The sequence below is a fragment of the Clytia hemisphaerica genome, unplaced genomic scaffold, assembly GCF_902728285.1.
Source record: "Clytia hemisphaerica strain Z4C2 unplaced genomic scaffold, Clytia hemisphaerica genome assembly, whole genome shotgun sequence".
Taxonomy (NCBI): domain Eukaryota; kingdom Metazoa; phylum Cnidaria; class Hydrozoa; order Leptothecata; family Clytiidae; genus Clytia; species Clytia hemisphaerica.
The window spans coordinates 1016769-1028827 of record NW_027104338.1 but is presented as its reverse complement, the minus strand read 5'-3'; the positions used below and the strand labels follow the sequence as shown (position 1 = coordinate 1028827).

The 12059-nt window shown below is 35.3% G+C and overlaps 2 protein-coding genes across 2 annotated transcripts; both read right to left on the bottom strand.

Annotated features, from left to right (window-relative positions):
• Nucleotides 1-2593: 2593 nt before the first annotated feature.
• Nucleotides 2594-5050, bottom strand: LOC136817929 (uncharacterized). Its single transcript, XM_067074272.1, has 3 exons — nt 4867-5050; nt 3736-3998; nt 2594-3505 (listed from the first exon to the last, which is right to left on the bottom strand). Exons 1-3 carry the CDS (start codon nt 4895-4897, stop codon nt 3179-3181), a joined length of 621 nt encoding a protein of 206 aa, XP_066930373.1. The 5' UTR covers nt 4898-5050; the 3' UTR covers nt 2594-3178.
• Nucleotides 5051-8679: 3629 nt separating this feature from the next.
• On the bottom strand, nt 8680-10728 carry LOC136817882 (uncharacterized). Its single transcript, XM_067074214.1, has 3 exons — nt 10567-10728; nt 9515-9674; nt 8680-9211 (listed from the first exon to the last, which is right to left on the bottom strand). The coding sequence occupies exons 1-3, from the start codon at nt 10646-10648 to the stop codon at nt 9025-9027; spliced, it is 429 nt and encodes a 142-aa protein (XP_066930315.1). The 5' UTR covers nt 10649-10728; the 3' UTR covers nt 8680-9024.
• Nucleotides 10729-12059: the final 1331 nt, after the last annotated feature.

Below are 12059 nucleotides of genomic sequence, written 5' to 3'. Positions count from 1 at the left end.
ATGGAAATGTCACTTTAATTGAATCGAAATAATAGACAGACTGTATGTTATGATTCTCTATCACTGACTCTTTTTTCAAAGCATTGATGACTTTTTGTAAGTTGTGTTTTCAACGACGGGAATAAAAATATCGACTATGACGCTCATCCAAGATCTTGGATGGTCGTCATGGTTACTTTTGTCTTCGCTGATTGCGCGATGAATAGAATCTCGATTCGTCGGCACAGCGTAAATATATGATTTTGAGCTGTGCTTTTCACGGTATCAGAAGGACATATAGAGAAAAAAATTATCTTGAGCTAGGTCTTGAAAGTCTAGCGGACAGGCGACTCAGCCGAAGACTTATTCTCTTCTATAAGATAATTAATAGCTTTGCGCCATCTTACCTTTCTAAAGGAGGTTGATGAAGATGAAGATGAGGATGCTGGTGGAAGACGTAGGATTAGACCTCCTTTTGTGCCACCCTTTTGTCGAACCGAACGATATCGTGCTTTCTTTTTTCCTTTTTGTATCAGTGAGTGGAATTACCTAGACGAGAACATACGAAATCTTCCTTCAATCTCTCTTTTCAAAACCGCGATACTCAGATTCTTAAAACTCAATGCCAATTCGGTTTTCAGACTTGATAACAATAGAGGTGTGGTTCTACTTAACCGTTTAAGGGTCGACTTCAGTCATCTTCGGGAACATAAATTCAAACACAGTTTTGCAGACACAGTTGATCCTTTGTGCAACTGTCGAAATAACTCTATCGAAACTACACAGCATTTTCTGATGCATTGCTCTGATTTCTCCGATGATAGATGATAGACATGTAATGTTTGACAGCCTTCTTCAACTTGACATATGCTTGCTACCATTAAACCCTCGAATTTTAGTAAAAACCTAAATCATGATATAATGAGTATAACCGTAAAATTTATCCAAAATACCGGTCGATTCGAGGGTCCTTTGTTTTGATTGTTCACAATGCTCATTTAGTTTGTTTTTGTTTAATTTTGCCTTACTTTTTCTATTGTTGTTTTTTTTTTCGTTTTTCCTTTTATAAGGTTCCTCTCTCCTGGCGGTATAATCTAGCGGTTTTTTTGCGGGAGGGCTGGAACCTTTTAGTGTTTGTATTCTATGTTCGTGTCATTACTTATAATTAAAAAAAAAAAAAAACCTTGCCAGATAATTCAAAAGCTTGGAAAAAGTGACCCTGACCGGCGGCACCAAAAAGACATGTCACCGTTCTCCATCTTGTCTAAGTGACTATTTTATGGGTAATGAAGTGTCTACATTCTTCAACCCCAAATTGGAAAGCCATTTTCGTCAGTTTACTGGAGATATTTTTTCGTCTTTTTGTTATACTCTTGACTATTACTTAATACGTGATTTTTCAAACACAGATAATTATTTCTAAAAGTTACAAGTGTCATTTGATCACTATGCACTTTCGTGCAACCTAAAAATACTTTCGCAACACTCAAGGTGTGCGAGCGAGTGAGGAGGCATTCATAGTTTCACGCGCGCGCATCGCGGTGGCATTTAGTGTAAGCTATGACTAGTGACCTCCAACTGGAACATTTGTAAGATAATTCTGTACGTGTAATAATCACTTGTGGTAAATTGGAAATTCCCATATTACATGAATTATAGAGAAGTGGGTATTTCCCAATGATACTCGAAATAGAGAAGTGGGTATTTCCCAATGATACTCAAAATGTTAAAAAAATGACTGGACGCTTTAGTTTTTTTTCACTTTTTCTCAACCCCATTTATGCTATGTTAGATATATAAACCGTTGGAAAGATATTTCCAAGGTAAATTATCCAAAGGATGAAAGATTTTTGAAAAGTCGAAAAATGAAGAACAGAAATCAACATGAAAACAAATGAAGATTATTTCTACTGTTTTAAAAATCATGACATCAGAATTATTAGAATATTTCAACCTTGCTGATTTCAATTCTGTGTCCAGATTTTTCGTATCTTTCTTGAATAAAAAGTTACAGCCCTTTGAAGTATACCTCAAACGGCCAAAAATCGAGCCAAAATCAGCAAAAATTACCAACTTCATGTGCTGTGATGTTTTATTTAAGAAAGATAAAAAGTCTGAATACAGGAATAAAATCAGCAAGGTTCATATTCAAAAAAAGTTCATGTCATAGTAAATTAAGTAAAGTTTCTTGATAAGCTGCAACTTTTTCCTTTGATTCGAAAAGTTGCTAAGCTTCAGCCTTTACCTCCTTGGGCTAGATGTGTGAGATTTTTAAATGTTTGGTTTTCATCCAAGTGTAAATTTGAAATGAAATCTTCCAACGGGAACAGGGGTAGGTAGATCAGTAGACGATGTTATCGTCCGTTACAGTGGTGGTAGAAAAGGCGGGAAAAATGGCGGTATGGCGTTATGGCGGTATACGGAAAAAAATCGGCGGGAGAGTTTCGAAGAAACTAAGACTAGCAACTAGCAACTCTACCGACTTGTAAACTCTTTTCGGCAAAAAAACCCGTTTGCGAATTTTCTTCGGCTTTGGGCTTTTTTCTTAGATAGTGATTCGTCTTAGACTATAACATAGTCTAGTAGATCAGTAGAAAATAAAACTGTTCGTGAATACTTTTTGAATTCTAGAATTATAAAATAACGATTTTTAAACTATTTTGTTTGTTAATCTACTTTTCACACTAAGTGGTAATAATCAAATTCGCCATATAAAACCTCTTAACATGAGCTTGATTTTTCACCATTTTCCAAACTAGTAAACTCAGTGAAACTCCGTCAGATCAGGCTTGTCTCTTTACATTTAACATTTGATAATTATCATTATCTATACGTTTTATTACCACAGATACAGATTCACTTAACAAAATCTTTCCAACCAATTTTCAAAAGATTTCGACATTGAAAGCTTTTTACGTCTTTTCCAATTTTGAGTCAGTTACATTTTCTTTCTTTACTGGTGAACATGGTACGATCTTTCCGGTATTCTTTTGAAATAGTGTCTGAAAACAAGACGAGAATTCTTGTCTTGCAGTTAATAACTCATCAGCTGTTCCTTCTGTAAAATCTATATTATGAAAATTACTTTAACATATTTATTTTGGATATCCTTTTAGCTCATATTTGAGGTAGTGGGGTGACTGCGAACACTCTTTTACAACCACTGTGGGTACGCCCACTAATATACTTTTATTTCCGGTCAGACTTCCACTGCCATTCCATCTTCTCCAATATCAAACCCATCATATCGTTGGTACAACAAAACTCCTCCATTATTCAATTTTTGATTCTCCGATTCACCATCATACTGCAAACAACATTTAGCTGGTGCTAAAGAAAACAGTAAGTAACCAATAATACCAACAAACGCAAAGAATAAGGGTACGGCAAATATACTGTTTATAACAGCAACAGTTTGGGACAATATTCGGGCAAGTGGATCGGTGTTTTTTTCGGTGCAAATCGCGTCTGCTGCACTAAACACAAATGTGATTATTGATATTGGAAAACAAACAAATACACCAATCTATAAAAAGGATAAATATGAGCAAGAATAAAGATAAGGAATTGCTACAAAATAACCTACATAAATTATTCCTTTCCGCCACAAAAATAATTTTTTAAGGTTGAAAAATTGGCCTAAAGAGCAAGAAAAAAGACTTATCGATTCATTGATTCATCTTTTTTGTAAAATTGCAAAATGCAAAATCGCCTGACTAATGGAATTTGTGGTGGGGATGAAAATGAATTACGTACCATTCCATGCTTTGCCAAAGAGTTTCTTTCGTATCCACGAATCATCAAATAGGGTAGAGAGATGTAAACAAATGGAGCCCAAACTCCCGGACATGCGCCATTGATGTGGAAACAAGAATGAACATTGATAAAGAAACACTGAGCGATTCCCAAGCTGACGAAGATGATAAAAATTAGTAAAGTGATGCCAGCAATCTTTTGACTTGTATCCATGAAATGTTGTTGCTGGTGTTTCGGCCGGTGTTCTATTGGTGTATTCGTGGCTGTAAAAATAAAGTTTAATGAAGTTACTACAGTTGCTTACTTGCTTACTTGCTTAGATGCTCAGACCTCAGGCCCCTTGCTCCTAATGACCAGGGCTTTCTAAGCATGACGGTCCATGGCAACTTTTTCTAGTTGAACCAGTGCAGAACCAGTATCAACCTTCATTTGGTCTTACCATCTTTTTGGAGGTCTTCTACGCGATCTGCTAACTACAGTTAACAATCTTTAATTCGACGTTCTACTTTTCGATACGCTCCTATTACTACATACTTATACCGTGCTTACGCACTAATCATATTACAGTAATGAATTAATTAATTAATTAATTAATTAATTAATTGCAGTTAATGAATCATTAACTGTACATATTAGTGCGTAAGCACGGAACTCGGGTGCTGTACTTTTTAGTTTTTTAATGGAAGATAACTTTTAAAATATCAATTATATCGATTTCATGAACAAATTTGATGACTCAAAGTAATTAAGAAAATCATTAAAAAAAACTATGTGAAGGGCTCGACTATTTACATAATTCTTATATTTTATTTTTGCCTCTAGGTATATACCCTTATATAATAAAACATATTTTCGTTGGTTGTTCAAATCAAAAAAAATTATAAACGACGCCCTACTATTCGATAGGCTCCCTTACTCGATGAAAATTCGAATCCCCTTTTGAAATCAGATTAGAGAGCGTCAATTGTATTTTCTAATGCAATCTGACGTATAATACACCTTATAGCCTTCGTCGTAGATAAGATCCCGTTATTTAAGTATTTAAGCAAACTGTAACGGAATAATACATTATCCGTATAAAGTTGTTATAACGCATGATAATTTATTCAATACACAACTACTCTTACTTACCTTCAAGAAACTCAACAGACAGAACTACCATCAAGTCATTTCCATCGATTTGTATTGTCTTTCACCTATAACTTGAAAATTCATCAACAAATCTGTATATTTAATCAAGAAAACAAGAAAAGATTTTTAAAACAGTATATTAGAAGGAATAATGTGTTTAATGGATAAACCCGGTTTAAAGCATGAAACAACAACATATTCCTTGTACAAAAAATGTTTTTAACGATAGAGATTTGACTATGAGGGTAAACAAATAAAAAAAACTTCAAAATCAAGTCTTTAAGTTGACGTTTAACTATATAAGAGAAATCCGAGAGTAAATCTTGTTGTCACAAAATAGGGTTACACAATTGACGCAAGTCTGATAGATTGATGATAAAATGCACGATATTGAAAAGAGTTTTGCAGCTCTAATAAGCTCAAGTTAATGAAATATAGCTGAATGCTATAGGTGAATTATTAACGCTTCCGAGGAAAAAGCATGTGATGCTTTAAGTTTTGCGTTCCTAACTCGGAAGATAGATCAAATTCCCTTTTTCCTTTGTTTTGTTGCTTGATTGCTTTTTCCCATAATCTAGCAGTAATATAGCCTGTGTATGAAATTCATGCGGGCCATGCTTCTTATGTAGGGAAATAAGTGGCTCCAAATTCTATGTGGGAGATTTGCAAGGGGCTACGATTTTATCTCATTAGGTAGGTACGGTATAAACCTGCTCGTGAGAATCACCGTCCTCGATGGAAGATAAAAACTGTTCAAATTTTCATCTCCCAACGAGTCATTATTGAGTGATTGGTTATGTTATTGGAGAGTACGCCATCTTTACTAAACCTTTAGTTGGAAAACAATGAAAGCCAAGATTATTCCCTCTTTATCGGGTGGCTTCTATATCCATATCCCAACGTAGTCAAATATGACTCATTTTACGATAGAAACTAAATATACGAATTGTTCATTTTGAAAAGTCATTTGCTTGACTCATTGAAATAAGACACTTTGGGATTCAGATTTCATTGTGTCTCCTTCTCTTCTCTTCTCTTTTTCCTCTCCTTCCTTCTGTCATATTTTTGGGTCCTTTTATACTATTTGTCGGGTAGGCAATTTCATAATGATTGTCGTTAGGACCCGGACGGAAATCTTTTCGTGTGATAATGTAATATCGTTCTGGGGCCTAGCGGAAGTGTCGTTAGTAGTTAATGTTATTCTAATTAATTAATTAAATGAAAACGCTGCATCACACATTCAGAAGATCTGTACCAGTTAAAAAGTAGAGGCTAAACTCCAACCCTGCCCCTCAGTTCGTCGTTTTATAATAGGGACCTTTAGCATCTAGGACGGCAGCTTTAAAAAAAGTACGGCTGGATTGAACAAAAAGAAAACCCTTAGGGATTGATATCTGGATTGCAACAAGGTTCTATTCTTTTCGTGTCAATTTTCTCATGAAAATGGTGAATTTTAACAGGGTAATTAATGGACGTTTTCAAATCTCAAGACGAATTGAAAATTCTTTTTTAACGTCGTCTTTTGGAGGAAGACGGTTAAGGAAGAATATGGTCGTGTTCAGACCTGAAAGTTTAAGTTTAAGGTTCAAGTAGTACTTTGTTGATATGGGAATTTAATTATAATCACTTTTCTTTTGTCATCATCGATTGGCGATCTCGAGGAATCTCCTTTCCTAACTTGAAATCATGTCATCTTCTCTCTTGAGATACTTTGAAACAAAAAAGATTTCAGGGAATCCCTCTGCAAAACACTAATTCGTGGTCGTTGAAGCCATTACTGCTAGAGATGCTCCGAGCGTCTCTAAGTCATAAATTTCACGTTCTTTTTTCTTCATTTACAAAAGGAGCATGCTTTTCACTTGCGAATTCTAATTTCGTCTATTCAGAAAACTGTAACGAAATCGTAAAAACTTTTTTTTTAAACTAGAGGGTGATTCCTTTTTAAACTTTGGTTTAACTAATGAGGAGCGTGCCGTTAGATACAAAAGGAATATAAAAGAAACATGTAGACCTAATTGCTTAAACCTTGGTCTGAACACGACCTATGATAGTTATTAATGGTATGAATCCCTCGATAATTATAGCGTCATTATTCAAAAACTTAAATACATCAAATTTGTTCATGTCATATTATTTCTAGATAAAATCGAATAAAATTTACCATTTGATTTTAAAATTTACTTCACGTCCTCAGACGTCCTCATTCAAGTCGCTGTCCTAGATGCTAAATGTCCCTAATGATTCTGATAGCGCGCTCACGATTGTATCAAAGTCAATCAAAAAAATCGGTGGTGCAAATGGCTCTGGGTACAAGATTGATAAAACGCATGCAAATCTAGCGAAATCGATGAGTCGATGGCTAAGCAAATAACTTGGCTCGTGGGGTGTGGCCAAAAGTAGATTCTTTTATCAATCTTATAATTAGGGTGTACATTCTCATCCATGGCCCCTGTGAGCCGTGTGAAGTGACCTAACCTTTGCAAGAAGTTTGTTAAAAATGTCTTTCATTCTCTGTGATCCGGTGAGAATATTTTTGTAAGTGGGGAGTGAATGAAGGAGCTAATTGTCGATTGGGATGGAGATTGTCTTGTGTTTTAGATGTTATCTTATAGATATTTACCAATCACAAATTTCCAGTCCTAAGGTGCTTCCTCTAATAAAAAAGAGGATGATAATCGAGGGGTTAGACAGTCGGCTTGTGACCACTACATGAAAAAGGCAACTATTGCCTTAACGCGAAGTATTTCCCGAACGGGAAGGTGAAAATAACCCGAAAAGGAAACTGTTTCCAGATTGAAAATTTCATCACTTTTCTGTTTCCCGTTTTGGTCAAGGGCTTTTCATCGTTCCCGAACAGGATATAGACTTTTTGTAAACAAGGTAGACTTTTGTTTCCCGATCGAGAATAAAAGTTTCCAAATAAGGAAGTTTCTAATTGGGAATGGGGAAAGTAGAAATAAGAAGTGATTACCCGGTAGATTTCCTAACTACCTGGTGAATATTATTTATTTTCCCTCCTTTACAAGAGGGACAAGTTCTTAACTTTCCACAGGCATTTTCGGAGTGCTCAGAGGCCACTTTCCCGATTAGGAAACTGGCGAACTTCCCGATTTGGAAAGTCTAGCCATTTCGGGAAGTTTTCCACCTTCCAGTTCGCGAAATATTTCCCGTTAAGGTAATAGTTGCCTTTTCCATGTAGTGTTCCCGACTGTTAGGTGATGCTTTTCGATGGTCCCATATGAAGGACAATCTTCTTACTGGGGCTGATTTTTGGCATTTTTACACGCAGGTGTTTGTGTAGCGCGTTCATGAATTAGAACTTTCCACTCCTCCCCTGACAACTCTTCCCGGGAGGGCGTACTAAGGTTGGCGGATGAGTGGGCCTCCAAAAACCTATCCTTACAGATTTTTGCTAAAAAACTGACCCTTATAGGGACTTTTTTGAAACTTTTTTTCGATTTTTGAAAAAAATGGTACCCTTAGAGAGACTTTTTTTACAATTTTTTCTGTTGAAATCAAAAAAAATTCCTAAAATCGTGAATATTCCTACCTTTACAGAGACCAATTTAAAACTTTCTGATTTTTCCGACCCTTAGAGAGACTTTTGGAAGGAACTTTTGCCTCTTTACCCCCCCCCCCGGGCAATTCTTTCCTCTCTTCAGTAACAAATCATTGGGCTAAATTATATGAAATGGGCTTCTAAGAGATTCGTTCCCTTTAACTTTTTTTTCTACTTGGAGAACCACCCTCAAAGACACAGTTTTCTCCATGAAAGTAAAAATGAGTGCAGGGCTTTTACCAAAGGGAGTAGTATTTTGAATAAATCTGGGATGTATTTTAGCTGTCATTGTTTTACATATTTTACTTTTTAAAACAAGTTATATAACATAATTTTAATAATCTGTAGTTTTTAAAGTCTTGGTCGTAGTTTTGACCTCTCATGCTCACCATATTTTACACTACTTTAGCTTGGAATAATCCAAACTGCTATTCTTTCATAATTTAAAGCATATCTTCTGGCAAACCAACGATTGACAAGCTTCAACAATATATTTATATCGTCATTAACACCAACTTTTGGGAATAGTTTGGAAATGATCACAAAGTTTCTTTATACTAAACAAGATATGTTACATATTCTCAGTCACTGTGCATTAATCAAGGTTTTGATCCCGTTTTTTTCTGCGTGCTGGCACCTGCCGACCCTTGGTTTTGTTTTGGTGGAGTATCCACTACTGATCCTGTTTTGGGTTTTGAGGTAGTATCTGATACAATCTTTGGTTTTGGAGGAGCAGGTGGCTCTGTCGTTTTCAGATTTTGTGCTGGCTTCGGTTTAGGCGTTTTACTAAAATATACGATAAGAATTTATTTAACTTTTTTCCTTAAAATCAATTAAGAGGACAAGAGTATTTCAATCAGCAGTTCTGGTATCATCTCTGTAGCTCAAACTTGATTGCGAATATCAATCCTTACCACGCGGTCTCTTGCATGGGACACAAGGCCTTACATAAAAGTCTTTTTCGTAATCACCAGTCCCTTCAAAAACAGACCGCGTTATGTAGGATAGGAAATAAATAGATACCTTCAAATGACAAAAATGCAGGACATAAAGCTACTGAAATAGGTGTTTGTGTAAAAGTATACTTACACACTTTCACATTTTCCAAATTTTAATGTGTACTGAACATTGCATGAAGCTTGAAGAAATTCACAAATACCAGCTGTGTAAACTCGACCGAGAGAATCGCAGACTTGTTTGACATTGGTAAGATCTGCCCCAGTAGGCTTCTTGCAAATACTGTCACATACTGAAATGAGAAAACATTTCAATTCAAAGGCTGTTTACTGTCTTTCTTAGTGTGACCAAAACTCTCCAAACTTTCAAAATAAGATGAGTCCACGAGATTTTTTATTTGATGGAGGAAAAAGATGCAGTGAAGCCTTTTTAACTCGAATATCTCCTTAACCTGAAAAAGTTTTATGATCACTTATGCTTTATAAACCTTAAATAAACCTTATCCCATAACACGAAAAAAATGTGTGTTTCCCCGTGTGTGTTCGAGTGATAGAGACTCTGCTGAAGCCTCAAGTCCTATCATTGTTTCAACCCGGAAAGATTTCTCGCCCCTTTAAGATTTTGAGATGATAATGAAATTCTACTATTGCCATAGATACCTGGTGGATCTTGTATCAGTTGTCATGGATACTTTTTCTTTATTCCGATAAATCAAATCGGGAAATAAAAAATAGGGGTTCAAGATTATTGCGAAATAGTAGCCAATGCAATAAAGTTAATGCCAATAGTAAAGTCGGAAAGGTTGACTGCAAACTGCTTTCGTTTTTCAAGGCTTTTCAAGGGAAATAGAGTTGGGTGGTTTAAATAGTATTAAAGGAGGGCAAAACTAAAGTAAAATTACACCCTAGTCTCACAGCCCCGGTAGAACTATTTCCTAGAGTGGGGATATAAAGATTTTTAGCAAAATCCTGATGGGGATATAAATTCTATTGTTCCAAAAAATCCAGTGTGGATGGTTTTGAAGTGTAATTTTTCACATTAAACTTCAAATTGGGATGAAATGAAAGTCAATATTTTCCATTTGGACATTTCTCCTACCAGAGAGGAAATTTTGGCCAAATTTTAAAGTGGGACAGGAGTCCCAGCGGGTCTGTGACACAGGGCTGTAAAAGTAATTTATTTACCTGGATTGAAAGCCGGTCTCCCGATAGTCGATTGAAGAGCCATTGCGAAAAATACCACGCTGAAAATCTTAGTTCCAGACATGATTGACGTTTCTTTTTTTGATATTGACTCAAATCAAAAGTAGAGATTGTCTTTTTTCGTATCTTTACAACGTTTACATATAGCTTTAGATTATATGGATATGGTGAAGATAAAGCTATTTGATATAATACACAGGGCGTTAACACAGGGCGGTCAACATAAGCCGTCAACCGTCAACGCAGAGCAAAAGGGAAGGAAAGTTTTTTATATGAAACAGATTAGTAACAAAAACTTATAAAATTAGACGAAAATAAAAATATGTAGTTTTTTCCAAAATGCGGATGAAGGAAAAAAACTGTAATGCGGCCGGCCGGAAAAGAATTTTTTTCTATTTTTGATAACTTTGAGATCATTGAAATAGAACTTTAAAGATAACTTTTATGTACAAACAGTATGAAGTAAGCCCTAAATACTAATGTATCAACTACTGACGAAAGTCTGCAGTCGGGTCAGAAAAACAATTTTTTTCACCCGGCTGGTTTCCGGAAACACTACATTTTTTTATTTTTGCCTTAACACTAGCTCCTTGGTTTCAGTATAACCATCTAAAACATTCTCGAATTCAAAAGAAGCACAAAATATATCATATCTATCTTTAAATTCCCCAAACTCCACCACCATAATTATCTAATCCTTTTAATCCAGTCTATACACACGTCGAGAAGAAATTTTTCAGTCACAGTCAAACTCTTATCATAAATATCATCATCAAAAAACAAACTTGTTTATAAAATGGATTGAATTTTCCCTTTTTTAGGTCCTGTTCACTATTTACGCTGACGATATTCTATGACAACTTGAATGAATTTGTTTTCAAAACACATTTCTCGTCATAGTCTCATATTTTTGTTTATTTTAACGCAATTTTAGTAAAAGATCTGTTGATGACATCTTTTGCACCTTGCCTTAGAACAACACATACTTTTTTATAAGAACCAGTAAAATGTTGTTCAGATTTGGCTATTTGGCTATATTCTTACTTTTTGAGCCTCAAATTGTTCTCATCTTATCTATTATTTTTAGGGTGTTATTGAGGTATTTTAGGCGTTAAACCCAATTTTATTGCTTTGAACCCTAAATTACTTGAGATTAATGTTCTTATATAATTGTTCTTATGTGTATGCACTTTAAGAACATTGATTATGAAGGCATAAAAAGCGATACACAGGCTCTTATGCTGACAAAATAGAATTAAAACTAGAAATTCATCGCCGCAGTAGTTAGCTACGTGAAATAGACTCCGGCACAAAATTTACTATACTTGCGTGGTGCGAGCGACTGAAAGATTATTTTTCTTTTCTTTAAAGAGTACTGTATAGAATGGTACTTAGAAGATGCGTTAATGAGCTTAACAAATTCCTCGCCAAGTCTATGTAGTCATATAGTTTGAATCATTTTTAAAGGGTTTTTC